General features: G+C 46.4%; 1 protein-coding gene across 1 annotated transcript in view; it reads right to left on the bottom strand.

The window, feature by feature from the left end:
* Positions 1–21225, bottom strand: part of SYT2 (synaptotagmin 2) — a 73209-nt gene that overhangs the window by 38946 nt on the left and 13038 nt on the right. Inside the window, exons 5-6 of the mRNA XM_085644694.1 lie at positions 9887–10054; positions 7717–7834 (exon numbers count right to left, since the gene is read on the bottom strand). Coding sequence (XP_085500820.1) covers positions 7717–7834; positions 9887–10054 — 286 coding nt within the window. The remainder of the gene's footprint in view (positions 1–7716; positions 7835–9886; positions 10055–21225) is intronic.

The following is a 21225-nucleotide window of genomic DNA, read 5'->3' as shown; positions in this document are numbered from 1 at the left end:
TATGTGCATGTCATTGAAGTCACAAACCTTGCAGATTGGATGGGCCTGAAATAAAACCTGGACAACAATGGTACAGCAAACACAGGACGAAAGTTTGACACTGCATAGTTTTCACTACTTTAACGTGTCTAATTAACTGTGGGCACTACATTATCATCAACTGTCTGCAGACTGGACCCTTTGATGTCCCCGAATGCTTGGAATGCCCAGATGCCGTTGCAATTGGATAATAATTGTTGTTAAAACACACACACACACCCACACACACCTATTGCCTACACATCATCAGACTCCATGGACATGCACTCCTTAGGATCTGCTCCTTCCTGGCTGGAAGGAACCAGTCAGTCAGCCTGGCACCACACACCTTGGACACAACGACCCGATCTACAGAGCTCTGAAAGGATACTCCCTCAGTCCGACCCTCTTCAACATACAAATGATCCCTCGAGCCAACATCATCCTCTCTCACAACATCAACGCCCTCACCTACACCGATAACACACAACTCATTCTCTCTCTCACAGCCACGACGCCCATTACCCTAACCAGGTTCAATGCCTGCATTGCTGAAATCGCCCATTGGATGATAATGTTGTAACGTTCCACCCAAGCACATGAATTAACGCGTGTTCTCACATGTGCTTCCACGGGCTATATTTTACAAGAGTCCTATGGTCTTGCAGTTTGGAAGGGGGAAGCATAGCCTCTTATGCCCAGCGACCATTGCAGTGCCTTTAAGTCGAACAGAATTAAACAAAGTCTCCAAATAGTACAGAAAAGGACATATTATTTGATTGACTGGAAAGGATACACCGTGACCAGCTTGCTTCAATCCACGCATATTGAAGGAAACTGTGATCCTTGCACCTCTTTACTTACAGAGAGAAGACACTCCTCGTGTTCCACTAAAGCAATCCCACAGCGAGAGATGAATTTAGTTCAGCTCAACTATTCAAATAGTTGAATCCCAGTTCCAGGGACCGGTAACTTAACTGTATCAGGTCGTGTTTATTTTTTTCAACATTATTTACTCTGACGCTGAACTTGAGCCGAAGCACTGCAGCTCAACAAACAAACACAACATTTGAAGATGCAAGGAAGCGTGCTTGAAGCATTTTATCTTTCTGATGCCATAAAGTGGGCCAAGAGCACAGCAAGCCAAACGAAAGACTGCACAGAAAACAAGGCCACGTTAATTTTTTAGGGTACACAGAGATTTACAAAGAACCGCAGGCGGTTGAGTCGATGCCAAGACTCTTTCCGAAGGCTTAAAGTGAGCCGAAAGCACTGCTAGCCAAGCGACAGACTGCAGAGGAAATAAAAGTACTGGGAACCAGGTATGAGCATGTACATCGGCTCAACAGCCTGTGATTCTGGGCAATCACGTAATCTTCGGGTACCTTCAAAATTGAATGTGACCTTGTGTAATGTAACTGGCGCACAAGTAAAGCACTCCAATTACCTTCGGGTCGAGTTCGCGCTATATGAAACTACAAGAAAAAAATATGATGAAAGGTGGGAAGGAGGGCAAAATCAAGATGGAAGCCGGGCGATTTCAAGCAATGAGGAGGAAGCAACGATGGGGGAGCAACTAGAAGAAACACAGTAAGAATAAAGAAACTAGTTCTTAAATCACAGTGTGAGCAGTGGATGGACAGTGGAGGGACAGTCATCAAACTAAACCAATTAGCACTTCCTCCAAACGAAAGAAGTGACATCAGGGCATGCCGATGAATTTTGAGGCAGCAAATAAGAGTGACCATAAATGCATCAAATGTTAAGCAATGACTGGCTCCAAGCCACCTATTGTAAACAATACTCCCCTCACAGTGACAGTACACGTGCTAGCAGTAGGCAAGACCTAAAAAGAAACTTATCGCAGCAAGACAGAAAAGTATTGATATAGTTGAAGCAGGGTGAAAGCAAGAGTGCACGTGTGCTCCTATTTAAAAAGAAAGATATTACAAAGCTTTACAGAAAGACATGAAATAACCATAGTAGAAGTAGTGTGAAAACAAAGGAAAAGAATGTCAAATAATGTTCTTTATGAATGCACCAACATCAAGCATGGTGTATAGGAATATTGTATATAAGAGCCGCATGGAATTTGGTGGGGGAAGGGGGGAATCCCACTAGGAGAGAAATGGAAAATACATGCACTCTGAAGGAGTGGTTAAACAAAAATAAAAAAGTAGTTCCCTAAAAGCAGGCAGTTGCAGCAGACTGCAGAGAAGTCAGACAATCAAAAACATGGATAAAGAAGCAATGCTTCATGGGAGAGACAAAGAAAGAGTCACAAGCTGTGACACAAATAAGAAGCAGGCAAATGAGTGGCAAGAAAGCCAACCAAAGGTAAGCAGTGGGCTGGCTACAAGCCCCTGTATGTTCTTAGGGGTATATTCACAAGAATGTGTGGTAACTACTGCAACAGTAGCTTAACGCAACTCTCAACATCGCAGCCTATCGCGGGAAAATTACGCCGTGCCAACCAAGTATTCACAACGTGGCGGTAGTATGCGATAGTCACCAGATAACGCGTCAAATGGCCACACAAAAATCAACGCCACACCGCAAAAATGCGAAACACGACCACAAAAAATCATGCGATGAGGCCAATCGCGGTACAAAAAGTAGCGAAAAACTGCCACAGGCTTGCAAATCCCACGCGTCTGGTGGGAAAATGCCCCATAAAAACCACAGAAACAGCACACCAGAAACAAGCCAGAGCACGTAGAAACATGGATGCACACTGACCGAGCGCAGAGGCCAACGCGAACCCCACAACCCCCACAGACCACCAGCAAAAACAACGGGGATGGCCGAGGAGAAGAGGGAGAGGAAGACGGGGTGCAGTCCGCAGCAAAACCAGATCAGCGTCACGGAGGTGACAGAACACTACCAGCAACTGACCCACAAGTAGACCACCTGGAATGCAGTCGGAGTGCCGAGGAGGCCAATCGAGGAGGCCAGGAGGCGCTGGCATGATGTGACAAACTAAACCAGGCACAAGTCCGCTGCCAACAGGAAGGCTGCAACGGCGACAGGAGGTGGCAGTCTTGCACCACAGGAGGAGCTGGAGGAAACCGAGGCCACAGTCATCAGTGTGGAGACGGTGCAAGGAGTAGGGAGTACGGACACAGCTCGAGAGGAACTGACACAACCTCAACAGGGTGAGTAACGACCAGGGACTGGGGGGACGGGGGGAGATGGGCACAATGGCACACATGCACAACGAGGTGTAGCACACTGCACACTCACAATTACCCTGGATCATGTCCTTCATCCCCTTGGCACACTACAGCACACACACCTAGCAAGAACAGCACACCCACATTGACAACGTGGTACAATGCGCAAAGCCGACACTGCAGAACAGAGGACACAACTGGTTCTGCATATGCACAGAAACATGCCTACTACATCTGACAGAGCAGGAAACTGTGAAATGGAAATGTACGCGTATGACCTCACATCCGTCATGTAGTCCAAATGTAAACTGTCCATCAGCAGTATTCAGCACCTCCCAAACAGTCACAATGTACATTGTCATACAGTCTGCATGTCAACCAGAACAATGCGCCAACATACATGTCAAGGCAATGTCAACATGCATCTCCCCTTCACATTTCAGAGGGGCACACAACACCTCCAGCAGAGCACAGAAGACAACACATCTGTGATGCCGGAGAGGACCACCACACCTTCAACACCGACGCCCTACAACAGCCCATGGACATCCCACGCAACCCACCACCAGGACCCGGGCAGCCAAGCTACTTAGAGGAGAACACAGAGCCTGCAACAGACCACACAGCAGGAAGCACCTGCAAGCACAACTGGCTCACAACACTTTACCCACCCACACATGGCACTCCAATGCCATGTGTCAGCACGCCAAAAGAAGATGGCTCAACAGGTGTGGGTGGGGTCCGAACCCATGGAAGGCAAACTAGATCATATACGTTGGTGTCTATTACCCTTCAGGAACCACCTACACCCCACAAAGGAAACCCACACTGCCATAGAGACACATGCAGATGCACATTCACAGTACACAACCACGCCCAGGGGCACGCAAATAGCAGTCACACACCCATGTTGGCTCTGTGTACAATGGCCCAGGCCACTCCCCTTACAAATTGAGTGGGTGACGATAAAGCTACATGTCCAAGCTCTAACCTGCTGCCTGCGGTGACATGTCTGCATCCACTGTACACAGCACAATGTAATGTCGTAGGGCCCTGGGCCCTCATGCATACAACAAGACCACAGGGACACACACAGATATTATGTTGAACTGGCTACGGGCACGTGCACGCGGCCCCTTTATTGGCAGGGCCACATGTACAGTGATGCCTGTGCTGGATGTGTGTGGGGTGAGTGTAAGCCAGCACGCACGGAGTGCTTGGTGCTGGCAACCACTTGAACAGTGGTCACCAGTGCAACGGAAACTGAAAACACCTGCATAACAGAGTCAACTGCTGAGCAACATGGAGGGAGCCGGAGAAAGTCCAGTGGACACCCAACATGCAAACAGAAGTGCCCATGAGTTGCAGTGCATTGAGGTTGGGGCACGACAGCTGAGCGCGCCCATGTGAAGAAAAGTCTCGGATTGTGTCCCTTCGAGATATTCCTGATGCAGATGCAGTGGGGTGTGTTAGACCTGCACCATCTTCCTCATCAATGTCCCAGGTCTCCCACACTGCTTGAGGTGACATTGCTGCGCAACCTCTCCATAGCACAAAACTCAATCAGTAACGGACGATGGCTTGCGGTGCACTGAGTCAGTGGCAGCTGGAGTGCCGAGCAGGGTATCAGTCTGAGGATGGCATCCACGACAGGTGTGAGCAACTCCGTAAGTCTGTCAGGACCACCGTTTCGACTCTGGCAGATGGCGGTTGGAGGTGGTCCTGGCAGTGGTGACATGTGCCTCCTGCGGTGATGCGACGTCCGGGCCGGTCAGGACTCGATTGGATGTGTGAGCCCTGGTGGACCGCAGTTGAGGCCGGAGGCAGCGGACAGCGCAGGGCCACAGACACATGGCGTTGATGACCCCAAGGCCATCGCTTCAGAGGCCATCCAATATCTCAGAAGAAGGGGTCCCGGACATGCCAGCATAGAGTTAGTGGCCCCGGATGCACTGCGGCTGGCACAGGCACCCAGCCACAGGACGGTGACTTGTGGTGCAGTCAGGTGGGCCATGCGACCTGAGCGGGTCCTCATCAATGTCCGAGGTGTATGTTGCGGAGGGTTGCGGGCGACAGTGTAAGGTGTTCTCCAGGGCATGATGCAGAGGGTGGAAGCTGTCTGGAAGCAGCAAATGGAGGGATGGAATGTCACGGCCTTGTTTTCGCCACAAAGTCCAGATCACCGCAATGATGGCGGCGACAATCCCAAGTCCATGGACTCAGTCGCCACCAAAGTCCAACCAGAAAGTGTCCATGGGTCTCGGGGAATAGACATAGTGGCACCGGGGCTGAAAGGGGATGAAGTCTGCGATGAGGCCTGTAGAATCACATCAAGTCAGCCATAAATAAATCAAGGCTGAATTCGAAAGTGTGTGGTGACCTATTCAACCGCGGTGTAGGCCAGGGGCAGCGGTCAGCAAGGGCCCACAGCCACGTGTCATGGGGATGCTATGCACATGGTTAGTGCCACCTGACCGAAGGGAGTACAGTGAAGTAGAATCTTCATTCTTGTGCGTACACGGACAATGTATGATCAAGACTCAGTTCCAAATGTGTGACCTACTTGACCCTGGTGTAGGCTGGAGGCGGCAGTAGAGCACGTCAACGAGAAAGGACTAAAGCGGGCCCGAGTCGTGGAGGCCGTGATCGTCTAAGGAGGCTGCCAAGGTCAAGGGCCTCAGGCTTGGAGCTTGCGCAGGCACTTGGTGAGCTCTCCTTGACACACGCCGGTGTCGGAAGGTGATCAGTGTGGCCTGGCTGTGCAGGGGCGGGCCTGACGGGTTCGGGGTCCAGCGGGCTGGGGTACGGCAGGCGCACAGGATCGCAGGCAACTCCGCTCACAAGGACGGCGTCGGCCTTGTGGCGTGGTGAGAGGCGCCGCCCTGGCAGAGACGTTGGGCTTTCCGGAAGAGGACCACGCCCAGGGCTACGTGCTTTTTATTCATACCCCTACGCTGGCCGAGCGTACACCGGGCCATCCCACTTCGCTCACGCTTACGGGGGGATGTAACAGGCAACATTTCCATGAACTCCCCCACTGGCTGGGGTGACAGGGTTTCGTCCACTGTCCACTACACTCCATACACCAGAGGTGTATGTCGCCATGGATATGGGTGTGTTTGGCATACTGTGGTCTGTCCAGCACATCTCCGCCACTCTTGGCATTGTGTACTTTCCCAATCATGGTTCTCCAGCATCCTTCACACATGTCTGGTTGCCACCTCTCCCCACATTCGGTTATTGTGTGGCTGGGGTGCCATGCCATTGATGGCTCATGTTCACGACTTGCCCAGGTTACCATTGTGAGTTGTTCTGTCGTGTCTGGTGGGTGGGCATGTTGTTTTGCATGTTGGTTTTGATTTTGTGACGTGTGCATTGCCAGAGTTGTAAGTTGCATGGTTGTGGAGTTGAGGTGAGTGGAGTGTTCATTTGGAACTTGCCAAGGGGCTGTGCATTTCCGTTGGTGCCATCCTGGGGACGCTGGCTGCTGATGGACTGTCAGAGGATGGAGGAATCATGCACACTGGCTGGGTATTTTGAGGCGACATTGGAGGAGGTTCCACGGTGTTCAGATGTTGCCTGCACATTGATGTGAGACGTGTGCTTTCTGTTGCGGTGATTGTGTGCTGTGTCACTAGGGGGCACAGGTAGGACATGTGTGCTGTGGATTGCCCCCAACACGTGTGTGCATCCAGCTATGGCATATGGTCCTTTCTTGGTCTCCAGAGGATCCTGCATATTGTGTTGGACATATAGGGACTGGGGTACCAGGCTGATGGTGATGTCCAGGAGAGGTGTGAGGGACTTGGATGTGGCTGGCTGTGAGACTCCTCCGACTCTGGCGGGTGTTGGTTGGGGCGTATCAGGGGCCAACAGGTGCAGCACAGCCCAACGAGGTATCTTAGCGCTGAATAACAAATGTTTATTGTTACCCAACTCAATGGTACTCATTTTATCAATCTCATATGGATGAAGTTGAGTGGACCTGCCAGGATTTGAACCTGTGACCAGGAGGTCGAACACAGGTCCTTGCAATGGATGCATTAGTCCACAGAGCTACCAGACCCAGACCCAGCCCCCAGCCAGGAATAAGGGAATGGAGTTCCCTGAAGGATTATCGCCCTGTCACCCGCCCCCCTCGCTTCCCTCGCCCCCCTTCCCCGCCTGCATTGCAGGGGCATATGTTACACACTTTTATGAAATAATTAAATAATTTAAAATACAGAGGGGCTTATTTACGAAGCCCCTTGCGCCGCTGGTACGTCACTTTTTCCCATTTTAAAAGTGACGTACCTGCGGCGCAAGGGGCTTGTAAATAATCCCCAGATTTTCTTGAAAATGTATCAAAGCCCAAATAGTATATAATTGCTGTAGAAAATTATGCGAGTTATAAATCGCTTGTGCCAATGTGACCTAGTCTATTCCAGGGATAATTAGTAAAGCATAGAAACCGCATCCACAGCGTCCGCTGTGTTGTGCAAGGCCTCTTGCTCCACCTTGCATTTTAAAGCATCTCTGCACTTACCTGACAGTCCTCCGACATCCATCTTTTTCAAGTTCTTCGCCTCTAGGATGTTAACGGTGAGTTTCCCCGCAGTGGGCACGTACCGCAGCGATATGCAGATGTCTCCGAGTTTCTCGGGCTGTTGGCAATGAGCAGAGAGAAAATTACTGTAAGTAGATTCCACCAGCTCCTCTTCTCATCTCGGCACTGCTCCTACCTTCCTGCCTGGTGACAGGAAACAGGCGCAATTATTTTTATCGCTCAAAGTCAGTGACGTGAAACCAAAGTAGCTCCAGGAGGGCAGGTAGGTCCATGCAAGATTCTCTGAATAACCACTAACTGTGTCAATGAGTTTTATTTAAATTGACTGTATGTAAATGTACTTAAAGAATATACTGAAAATCAGGCGTGGGCCCGCCTTCCTGGTTGGACACCGGCATCCCTGCTCTAGGCATCATGCCCAGTGCAAGAAATTCTCTCTCCTGAGAACTTGGGGCCATAAAGCGATAATGTTATCGCCGTTCCTTGATAATATGGCCGCAGAGACATTTTGCTGCCGACCAGAGTTGGTGGTCTGTGATGCCCTAATGACGACCACCTAGGTAATGGCTTGGGCTCTTATTACAAGTGGCCTCTTCGCTCTGAACTGACCATCGAAATTCTGCTATTAGGGGTAAACTGTGGCTCTCTTTACAAATTAACGAGGAGCATGACTCTGAATTATGCAAGAAACTGCAGTTTTCTAGGTGAACCCTCAAGGTCCAACTCAGAATGGCCCGGATTTCCCTCTGTCCCTGGTATCAGTAACTTTGGAAGTGGGGAAATCCCAGACAATTTTTTGCGCCGCTCATAGTGAGGGCCCTATAATTGTCTAGAGATACAGCCGGATGTATGACATTACAACGCGTGTCATTACAACGCGTGCAGTTACATCGCATGCGTTACACTGCATGCGATGTTACAACGCTATGCCATCACAACGCAAGTCTTTACATCGACTTGCACTAGATGGCGTGCTAACATTAGAAAAGTGTAATTTACTATTCCAACTCCAGTCCACGTAACAGTAGGGAAGGTGTTGGGATAGTAAACTACACTATTTGTAATGTTAGCACGCCATCTAGCGCAAGTCGATGTAAAGACTTGCGTTGTAATGGCATTGCGTTGTAACATCGCATGCGTTGTAACACATGCGATGTAAAAGCTGCGCGTGGTAAAAACCGCGTTGTAATGGCTGTTCCCCGATACAGCCAGACCCAGTGGCTACTTGTTAAGGCAACGTCGCAGCTCGCTAATGGTGGCACCATAGGAACCCATTTCACAGGACATGAAAAATAAAATATAGGAGCACTTTATATTATATGAAAAAGTACTTGCTACCTAAATGCCATTTAAATTCCTGATTCAAGCCATGTTAGAAACATCAAGACTAGGTTAAAAAAAAAAGAGAAAATAATTTACCACTGTATTGTGAATCACTTATTTTTTTATCTAAATGTTTTCTTTGTAGGTGTATCACTGCTCTACGCTGTGGTGCATAACTACTTCGATCTTTGGCCTCTCATTCCGCAGTTACACTTTGTTGTGGGAACGAGGGGATTTGTCAGTTTCTCCCTTCCCCTCTAGCCCCACTTTTCTACCCACTTCGTTTGAGCAACAGATACAAGCAGCTTATGTTACACATGCACATCACACCTCCTTTTTATTTCTGTGACGTAAAAACATTTTCAATGTGAGCAAAGTAAAATTTTTAATATGGGCAGACCCAAAACATGTTTTAAAGGTGCCTCAACGTTTTTACACATAAGTTGAGAAAGGAATCAGCTTTTCGAGTCGGGCATTTTCCAGACTCTAGTTTGGGTAAGGAAATTAGGGCAACATTGCTCCTTAAAATGTGAGAAAAACATAATGATTATCGTGGACATGTTTTTTTTTGCACATATACCACCTCTTTCGCTTGCAATTTACTTCTTCTTTCTACCATATAAAATACTTTACATTAAGTTTACTCTCCATTCCTTAATTATTTTTATATTTGACCCAATATTTTTGTGCTGTTCTTTCTATGACTAGCCTCTTACCCTTTTTGCCACTTACCCCTTCTTTCTATCACTTCATTCATCACACTGCTTTTAAGGTCTTTTTTTATGTCTTTTGATTCTGTTGTTTACCCAGACTTTCTATGACTTACCTCTTCTTTCTCTGCGCTCTGAAGGTCGCGCCACTCTTCAAAGGGCTGTCCCAGGTCCACAGTGTTCATGGGCACCTTCACCTCGCCGATGATGTCGTGCTTGGAAAATCGATCAAAGTCATAGATAGATAGGCAGAGCGTTTTACCGCCTAGCTCCTGATATGGGATCTGTGAAAGAGACAGAATTCAGGGCACAGTGAGTAACTACAAAGAGACTAACAGTGCTTAATTTGAGCCTGTAGTGTCCGGTGCTCGGCACCGGCACTTAATTGTTAACACCAGCACCTATGACAGTCTGCCACATGCTGGCGCTGTTTCTCTAATTTAGAGATGAGCAAACCAACAGTTGGTAATTGATTCAATACATACTAAAAATTACTAAAGACTGCCTCCCAAGCCAATCTTAACGATTTGAGTGCCTGCAATAGTCTGAATTGTCACACTTGTAGGAGTGTGATGGTTAGTGGTTGTGTTGCTACTGTCATTGGTAATACTGACGTAGACAATGGGTGATGCAAAGTGCAGTAGCCCCATGACTAGAGGTGGCTCCTCCATTAAGGCAGAGGAGCATCGCCCCACTGCTCGCTCATCTGTGCAAACATGAACAATAAAATGATAATAAAACAATGTTATTATCATTTTCTTTTTCATCACTGAGCCAGTCTAGAGAGGGGCGGGCCATCCTCATGTCAGCAGCATGGAGGAGTCGTGGGCACTTTAAGTGTGCATGCTGGTTTGGCAAGCTGTCTTAGGATGGCCAAACAGACATGCACACTTAGATTTCTTCAATTATATGCACAGCCGGGTGGAGAACAGGCACAGACTCTTAGGTCCTGACTGAGCGCCATCCTGGCTCTTCTCTCATGCTGGATAATAGTATTACCAGCATGAGAGCAGCTTCTGGATTAAACTAAGGGAGTCTGGAAGCCTGTGCAGTGCACCCATGGACAGTCTGGACAGGAGGTAGTCTTTTTTCAGTTTTTTTTTCTTCGGCGCTTTTTTCAGATTTTTTCTCTTCACCGCTGCACCACCACTTTTCTTCGATAGCAGCCATCACTGCTCCTGACAAGGGCATTGGCACGTGTTTTTTTTTTTTACAAATTTAGCACTGAGTCTAAGACCCAAAGGGTCCCCCCAGAATGCACTTCAGGTACCAGAGACTGTCTGACACGTGGTGACTCAGTCCCTTCAGTAAGTGCCTTCCACTACCATGTGTAGGAGTGGTAGCTTGACAAAGACCGGTTTCAATGCGTCTTCCTGACTGAATACAGCTCGGTCAGTTTCTTCTACAGGATTAATAATTATTTACCTGTGAGCGGAATCCAAAGTGTTAATAGTTACAAGGTACACACTGAAATGTGCTTGGTAATAGTTACAAGGTACTGGCCCAAAATATGTTTTCTGATGTTTCTACTATCTCCCTCCCTATAAACTCTCTTCCTGAACACTTCCATCATCATGTGCATTTCAAATGCTGGTTGAAAAGGAGGGCAAAGTTAGCAAACTTCACCAACTTGTATTTGGGAACATTCTTAAACCAAATCTGTCAAATGATTGCTATTGGATATCTTTAAAAAAGGATGTTGCATGAATCACTCAATATCTGCTTTAGTGGATAAAACTGAGCTATGTTTAGCAGGAAAATTGTCGTATAAACATTTTTTATTCTGCAAACCAATTTTTGTAGGGCAATTTTCCTGCAAACATTTCTGCAGAAAAGCTTTATCTTCTCCTCTGCCCCCATCAATGCAGTGCAAAGATAAAATGTTAACAATGTTGTGACGCACAGAAGTCAAGCACCTTGTACAGCTTCTTGTGAAGTGATAACTTTGCACTGTAATAATCTAGATTGCTTTGCAGTAGATATTGCCAAAATACTCAAGAAAGCCATCAACCAACAGCTCCCCTAATACCTGGAACAAACTACCTATTCGACACCTCACAATCAGGATACCGAACCACCCACAGCATTGAGACCACACTGATTGCAGCCACAGACGACTTCAGAACTCTCCTTAACCTCAGAGGAACTGTGGCCCTGATCCTCCTCGACCTCTCTGCTGCGTTTGACACCATCTCCCACCACACCCTCAGGGACAGACTCTACAACATCAGCATACAGCAAAGCACCCTAAAGTGGATTGCATCTTTTCTCACAGGACACACACAGAGCATCCGACTGCCCTCTTTCAACTCCGCACCTAAGGATATCATATGCGGCGTATGCCAAAGATTATCCCTCAGCCCCACCCTGTTCAACATCTACATGACTCCCCTCACAGACATCGTCAGATCCCATGGACTCAACATAATGTCCTATGCAGATGACACTCAGTTTATCCTCTTGCTCACCGAAGACCCCGTCAACACCAAAACCAACTTCTGTAATGCCATGACCAACGTAGCCATTTGGATGAGAGACAACTACCTCAAACTCAACTCTGACAAAACAGAAGCACCGATCTTCGGGAAGAGCACCTCCATGTGAGACCACAGCTGGCGGGCAGCAGAATTTGGACAAACACCCACACCGAAAGACATTTTGTGAGGCACACAGTGGAACAGTGTCAGTTTGCAGACATGAAATCTTCTCAACTATATCATGAATAAACCATTCTGGATGTGTCTTGATTTTAAGCATCCCAAAGCCAAACTTAAGCATGCCCAGAATGGGTCATGACGCAGAAAAAAGTAAGACTTTCAATTTACACTGCTTCAAAAGCACTGTGTCCTGCTTCTGGCACAGAAGTGCAAGTTTATGTGAATTGGTTGATAGCCTTTATGGACAACACACAATGTTTCACAAGCTTCCACTAGGGGGCGGTATTAAAATATGCTCTGTTGTGAATTAAGGGCCAGATATTCAATGCATTTTTGTGGCTGCAAACGCTATAAGTTGGAGTCTCTGACCTCAAAAGTGATTTTTACAAAGTACTAAACCCATTTTAAGAGTTGGCAATTTTTTGGAAGAGGTTTGTTGTAGGAGTCTTTTCCAAATAATGATTCTATCCATATATATCAAGGGTCTATGGCAGAAACAGTGGTTGTAACGCATTAAAAAGTTACCGACCCCAAGTTGGCAGGAGGGTGTTTAAGCCATTTGTAAAAACAAAAGGGTTCCTTTGTGAACATTTTCCCTTTGTGCCTATTAAAAAATAAAAAGCTTGCTGGGGAGGATGAGGCAGTGGACCATTGTCTACTCTCCAAAAACTTTCATAAAGTTCAAAACTTGCGCTGCATGTAAAAAAAAAAAAAAGAATGAGAGACATGGTAGTCTGCTGACCCCAGCAGGCCACCGTTCCTGTGATGAGAACCAGTACTAGTGAGCCACAATTTGTGATCTACCTCATAAAATATTAAGGAGGTAAGTTGGATTATGACCAACTACTCTTTGGAATTTTGTGAACTGACTTACTAGTAAATAGGTTGGTTTGCAAAATTCTACACTGGTTGCAATAATACCCAATCACAATTTACAACCAGTATTTTGCGACCAAAGTTTGGCACATCTGATCCTTGGCTCCTAGATTCAATAAAGAAACAAGTAAACACCAGCAAATGTCAATAGAATATGTGTGAAATATTCACACACAGGCTGCCAGTTAGTTAGAGAGCTCCTGATGTACGCTTATACAGGAACACACAGGTCCTGCTGAAACAAACTCAGCCCCAGACATCACAGGAGCTTCCACTGCCTTCTCCAAGGTGAGAAGTCCGTAATGCATTTCATAGAACTTTGTTTAGAGAAAGAATAGCTATTGAGCTACAACCCTCTTTCGATACACAGATGGATTAAGCCCTCCCTTTTTTGAGGCATTCGAACCTTCCTCGCACGTGGTAATGGAAACCAAGTATGAAAGTTAAAGTAAAAAAAACAAAAGCTTTGTGCTCTCAAAATCCCATATGGGAACTATGACTCCAACACAAACTGCATCAAACATGAGCCATGAGCTTTGACAGCCTTTTGGCGCAGGTGTCCTATAGTTCGCCGACCAATTAAGGAGCTTTAAACACAGACAGAATACAATTCCTTACCCCCAAGAATTGGAGTTCATGCATTTTTTACTTTCTAAAGTGTCCCATCTGCTTAGATTGTCAGCATACACAGGCTCAAGCCAAGAGGATACTGCTTCGGTGAAGTGAGTAACTCAATTAGGGAAAGTCAGGCAAATGAGAGACCTATAAAGCCCTGAAGTTGGAACTATATCTTGTCCTGAATTCTTTAGTAACTAAAGGCAGGCTTTCATTCAAGTTGTTGGAACTTAGCGGACATTATTTTCATCACATGGTAAATCAGATAGTGCACCTGGTGGTTTTACCCTGTGGTGAAATGACTGCCCTTTTTGAGTTTTACAGGTTGGAATGAGGGATTATTTACTGAATCTGAGCTATCACACAAGATTGCTGCATCTTTTTCTTCTTTCCAACTGCTTTTCACCACACAAAGAGCTCAAGGTTACATCTGCTGTAAGAACATTTTTGCAATGATGCTGATTTAATATCAGATGCAAACAAACCCAAAATTAGATTTAGACTTAGGGACAATTACGATCTCGCTTGGAAAGCCCTCCATACGGCTCGGATCACGAGGGCTTTCCGAGCGAATTGTGCTCTGGGAGTCCGAACGAGCAAGTACGATGCATCTGTATGCTTACGGACTCGGTTCGCTCGGACTCCCATTGAACTCTATGGGAGCCTGTGTACCGAAGCGCACAAAGAGCTCCCATAGCAAAAAGGGGTGGGGTGGGGAAAAGCGTACACCCTGTGGTGGGCACCCCATGGTGCCCGCCACACTGTGCATGCTTAGATCGGGGGGACCCATGGGCACCCCCCGTGACAGATTTGGAGGGCCCTGGGTGAAGGGGGGCCTGCTACGGCCCCCGAAGTACGATTCCGACAGCCATTTCATCTCACTGAGACCGAGACATTGAGGCTGTCTGAATCAGTGGCGTCACTAGGGGGGTGCGGACCGCACCGGGTGACACCCTCACGGGGGGTGACACCAAAGGGCCGGTCCAGTCGGTGTGGTCATATGTTGCTTTAAAAAAATACAGAAACGCAACATTTGGCAAAAGGAATTAGTCTTCTGGATTAGAAAATGAAAACAAGTGAAATGCAAACGGGCTACACGCTGACGTGGATCACCTTTCGAGGGGGGGTTGCAGTGATTCTTTAGAAATTGTACAGCACTCCTTGGGACCTTTAACTTCTTAGCGGCGGTCACTGTGTCGGGCCGGCTGGGTTTACTGTGGGGGTGGATTGACCTTTGGGCACAACCGCCTGCGCTCTGATCCCTACTCAGATTCTGCCAGGCCGGACGTCTGGAACCTAAATTATACCTGGGAGTCTCCATCGGCTACCGAAATGGACGGGCCCTTCACAACTCCACGACAGACAACTGAAGGATCAAGCATATCCAAAGTCAGGAGGGGGTTCTAAAAGGGAACCTGTGTCACAATGGATGCAGAGGGTTAGTATTTAAAAAGCTGATGTAAGGCCTTTGATCCAATACAGTCTGTCACATTCCATACATCCGCCTGCCCATCCATATACAAGCCTATCCAGCCATCTTCAAATCTATCCATCAAACATATCCTTTCACTCGTCATCCATCCTTTCACTTATACATCCCTAATTTCTTCATTAATTCTTCTATCCATCCTTTCACCCATCCATCCACCCTTTCACTCACCCTTCCATCCATCCATCTTTTCAGTCTGCTGTGCGCAGCACGCACTGTCTCCTCCTCCGCCGCGTCTGCACGCCTCGGCAGTGACGTCACGTCGTCACTAGAGGGGTGCAGTCGGCGATGTTGTTTAATACGGGAGGAATCCGAATCCCGCATGCGCATTGGGCCCCAAGTGCGCGTGACTTGGCATCACGAGGGACGAGGAGGTGAGGAGGTCTCAGGTCGCCACAGCGCCACTATGATTTAATTTTATTCCAAGCAAGGAGGAGCGGAGTCTGGTTTAAGGCTAACGGCCGCGGGCCGCCGACCGAGGTTGCCCCACCCCTGTCTGCCACCAACTCAGCAGGTGAGTGGCCTATTGCCTATTCAGTGCCGGCTTTAGGGCGGTGCGACCGGTGCCGCCGCACCGGATGCCAAGTTAGGGCGCCATTTGTATGGAACCGACGAGTTACCAATTTCCATATATTTAATGTTTTAAGTTTGAAGGTGATTTTGCTAATGTTTTTTACGGGAATAATGAAAGTAGAGCTGGATGGGGCTGATATGGGGCTGGGGCCCGAAGGTCAGCTGTGAGATAAGGTACACAGGAGCGGGATGGTCGAAAAGTGGATAATCGGGCCTGGAAGTAAGTACTTGTGTTAAAACCTGGCCTGTTGGAATTTGAGGGTTTGCACTTACATCCAGACATCGCTCTTACTTTCAAATAACTCTCCACATGCTCTGTATACACACAGAATTGATCCGTTGTATACTGGTGACTGTTTGCAAGTAGATATAATCTAATCTAGGGCTTGTAGGCTAGCGGACTCGGAGCGGAGGAGGTCCATGCGATAAGTCGTGAGGGGGTGACACCATGAGTTACCCGCACCGGGTGACACCAACCCTAGTGACGCCACTGGTCTGAATCGTGCATCGTACTCGCTCAGTCAGAATCCGGCTCCATTGTACGGCACGATTCAGCTACAAACGAGTTGTACGGACAGGATCGGGTTCCGGAAACGATTCGGTAGCCGCGTACGCGATCTTTGCATCGTACTTGGTCGTTCAGACCTGTGTACAATTCGGACGGAAACAAGGGCTACAAATCGGATCCGGGAAAGCGAAATCCGATTCGGAAGCCTTCAAAACGACTTTGTAATCAGGCCCTTGGTGTTAGAATGAAGAAACTAATTGTTAAGTCATCAAGCATCTTAGATGTGTCACTCGATTAATTTGTCAGGGAGCCAGGTGCAGGAGTACCACTACATACTGGTTTAAAATGCGAGAGGCTCGAAGTCACAAACAGCGACCAATTTCTTCAGTTGAGTGTAGGTCATTTTTCAACAGATCATACAATCTATGTATTCCTGAATCTCCATTTTCAGGTAACTGTGGGCTTTTCATGATTGTAAAGTTAATGGCAATCATATTCAAGTCCACGAAGGAGAAACTCCTGGAAAAGATTTAATTCCTCTGACAGCTATCAATTCTTCTTGGCTACCCAGTTGCAAACATACTTATTTCCCTGACTCCACCTAAACAAATTTAAGATATTAACCCAGCACCACACCTGGAGATGCAGGTTAATCATCATAAATAAAATTACATCTTTAGTTCTGTTCCCTTTAACAAACAACACCACTCCGGAATAAGAAAATTGTTAATTTATCTAAAAGTTATTTCTAATGTAGAGGAAATCCTTGATAGTAAAGACCTTTGAACAATCCTCTTTAATCTTCTCCGATTTTCTACAAATTGGACTATGAGACAAAGTTAATGTCTATCCTCGGGCAAATCCATCTGTAGTTATCTCTAGATATATCATGACTCTGTAGGAGACTTCAGGTGGTTCCATGATGCAACAGAATCCAACAAAAAATTGCCATTGTTGAACCCTTTCTGTTCCAGTCAGTGTACCCACAAATAGTAGATGGGGAGGTTGGGGCGGAAACTGCCTTCTTTTCTTTAGTGACTCCATCTTTTAACAGAATCCACTGGCAGCTGCTGCACCTGTAAACCAGATCTAACGAGCCTGAGGTCTTCCAATGCCTTCCTGGCTACTATTACTCACTGTACGGCTTCCCTTGTGGGTGATTTTCTTAATTGGCATCTGAGATCTTGAATGCTCTTCCCTTGCTTGTCTGAGAAATGTCCGATATCAGTCACTTTAGAAAGCATATGGAATTCCATTTATTATCAGTCATTAGATGTTGCGGTATGGTTGCAGTGTAAAAGCTAGCGATAAGAAGACATGCCTGGTGGCAGTGCTCTTTACAAGTCTCAAAGCTTTGACACAACATGAACAATTTTCAACTGCAGTGAGGGGTTTATGACCCCTTCATATACTTGTGTTAGGTGGTCTAAGGTTTTGAATAATCCTTGCGGGCAGAGAGCCATCAGGGAACCGACTTGTGTGCTTGATATGACCAAGCAGGTGTGATCCAAAACATCCTAGAACAGGACAGCACTTAAGAGTAATACAAAAAAAGAAACAAAACACCTAGGTCTGAGAAGAGGTAAAAAGGAAGAACCCAGAGATATTCCTTTTAAAGGACACATTCTCTCACCCACCAGAGGTGGCATGCTTCATCATTGGGATTCTTCTTGCACAGTGACAGTGGATCACGGTGCGGGCTATAACTCCCTCTCGGAGAAGAAGCAGCTCTTTGGATGTTTTAGGTGAGCAAGTACAAACCCTTTTGTGAGCTAAAGAGTGGTGAGGTACGCAGAGCATGCAACAAAGGAGGATAAAGTAATTAAAACTGACTCCAGGACAGGAGGCGTACAACTTTATTCATGCATGCCTAGGCCAGGGTTAAAATGGAGAGAAGGGGCACCGCAGTGGTCAAGTCACGCTGCTATGATGTGTCGCTAAGTACTTAGTACTAAGTATGACCAGCTGTCACGGTGCAAGGAAAATCCCACTGATGAAGCATGCCACCTCCCGTGGGTGAGGGAATTCGTCCTTCATCTCAGTTCAGCTGGGTTCTTCTGTTTTTCCTCTTCTCAGACCCAGATGTTTCTTTTTATGTGTTAGTTATATGAATTAGGAGTGAATACCTACAGGACTATAAATCTTCCCTGTCCCTCCTCTTAGTGTGTATCAGCACTAAGGAGTGTCATGTACTGAGTAAAGGGTAGGGGAAGGGGGTCCTGGAGCACGGATTTCTAATCAACCTCTACATTGATCCTGTCGATTTGTTACGAGAAGGATCATGAATAAGTGGCGTAGTATCAAAAATGGGAACAATAAAGACTGTAAAGCCACTGGCTTGAAAAACCACAAAGAATTGCAGAATCTCTTTATGTAGATGGTATGCATTGAACTATACCTTATAGCGGATTTTTGTTGTTGTGCCACAATTGCACATCGCTAGCCTCTCTGGCTTTCTTTTTTTAAAAAGTGATTTAAGGTCTTCCATTGACTACCCGTTTACTTTTAGAGAGTTTGCCAGTTTTTAAAGAGATAGATTTCCTCTAGTCCTGCAGTAAGATAGCAAGTAATTTTCCCTAACATTTTCTGGGGTTCCATACTTAGCATGGGGTGGTGATTGTTTTAAAGGATTAACCTGAGTTAATGAGCACAGATTCTAACCTACAATTTGAGACCACCCATGTGTTGAATGTACCTGGAATAAAAAAGTTATTGAAAAGGAGACGACCACCATTTGATGGCCTGCCCAACCCTTTACAGCTAAGGGGGGAATGGGAAAGTTATCATCTCTGGATCTAGTTACCAGACCAAGTGAATGACCATGAGCATGTGTGGGTCTAATCATTCACTGACTAAATGCAGGACCTCCATATTTTGCAGTAGCTTCTCCTGCACCTGGGTGCTGAGTCACATAACACTGATAATGAGGTCATCCCTAAACTGAGCAGGGATACTGGATCTGAGAAAATCTTTACCAACATTAATAACCTTTGAACTTGCCAGGATTATGTAAAACAAAGAGTAAAACATTCTACAAAACTATTTTTGAAGGAGAAGAGCTTCTATTTTGGTAGAACTCTCCTTTAAAAAAATGTACATGTAAGAACCAAGTACGATTATACTTTTTATGGAAATTTCAACTGTAGGTGGAATTTTATTAAGTTTGCAAACTTTGTCACATTTTTAAAGCATTAACAATGTAATTATAAGATTGCACAACTCTAGCTTCTACTCACTGATTGAACAAGACTTGTACAGAAATGATGGCAAATCAGCTGCCCCAACATTATTTCTCATTTATCAGGGGAGCATTTATTAAATCTGCACACACAATCCTAAAAAATACAAGGATAGTCCCAAAACTTGCTTCTGTGACGAATGCCCATAAGTGGGCTCCCTGTAATTGAAACTAGCAGGAAATAACCAAATGGAGTGTTTACCATGGTGTTCCAAAACTATGAAGTGGGATGTGAAATATCATTGACTTTTGTAGGTACTGTTGACTTGGAGCCCTTCTCCTGTGGACCTGTTTTCTACCCAGAATCTCTTCGAGAGGTACCCTAGTTCCTCTTGGGATGCTAATTGTTATTGTTATTTTAATTTTATAAGGCGCACAGCTACCCTAGGGTTTCCCGGCGCCACCTGAAAAGTGCACAAAGAAAAAAAAGAGAACTACATATTAAATAGCCAAGTTTTTATACCTCTCCGGAAGATCTCATTAGAAGATTCACTGCGGAGACCTGCCGGAAGGGAGTTCCATAAAGAAGGACCCAGGTGGGAAAAAGAGCGATCGCCCATACGCACTAGTCTCATCCTTGGAATGGCAAACTTCGCCTGAGTAGCTGATCGAAGTGTGCGGGAAGGAACATAAGGGTGAACAAGAGTCATAAAGTAGGGTGGAGCCTTACCAGATTTTATCTTAAACATAAGACTCAAAGCCTGAAACTTAATACAGCATTCGATCCTGAGCCAATGAGGTTCTCGAATTGAGCCTGAAATAGACTCAGTTTTGGGGATCTTGCAAAGCAGCCGTGCTGCGGCATTCTGTACTAACTGCAGCTTACGTAACACTAGAGGCACCCAAGTACAAGATGTTACTATAGTCCAGCCTTGAGGTGATAAGCGCCTGGACCACTGTACATTGGGCGGAAGAAGGTAACATGCATGATTTTGTTTTTAGCCATCTAAGGCTAGTGAAGCAGGTATAGGCTACTCTCCCTGCTTGCTGCTTCATAGACAATTGATCTTCGATTAGGACACCCAGATTTTGAACTTGATGTTTGGATTGAGGGACTGGACCCATTTCTGTGGGCCAATATTGTGGACCCCACAAGTCTTTGTTATTGCCTACGATCAACAGTTCTGTTTTCTCTCCATTGAGTTTTAGCAGGTTGGTATGCATCCATTCCACAATATTCCTCAAACCAACCTGAAGTAAAGAAGGTTTAAATGCCCCATCAGTAGAGAGGGAGAAGACAATCTGGGTGTTGTCAGCATAGAAACAAAGAGACAACCCAGCTTCCTCTGCAATCAACGCCATAGGCCTCACATAGATGTTGAAAAATTGAAGGCTAAGAATAGAGCTTTGAGGAACACCATACAATGACTTGTGAATCTCGGAGCACGCTATTGGCGAAAAAACCTGAAACAGGCGATTCGTCAAGAAATCAGCAAGCCATTTGAGTGCTCTATCAGTCACCCCCAATGATTGTAAGGCCTGTAGTCGCACGGTGTGCG

The sequence above is a fragment of the Triturus cristatus genome, chromosome 1_1 (assembly GCF_964204655.1).
Source record: "Triturus cristatus chromosome 1_1, aTriCri1.1, whole genome shotgun sequence".
Taxonomy (NCBI): Eukaryota; Metazoa; Chordata; class Amphibia; order Caudata; family Salamandridae; genus Triturus; species Triturus cristatus.
Note: the sequence above shows the minus strand (reverse complement) of the source record. Positions and strands in the feature narration are given on the sequence as shown.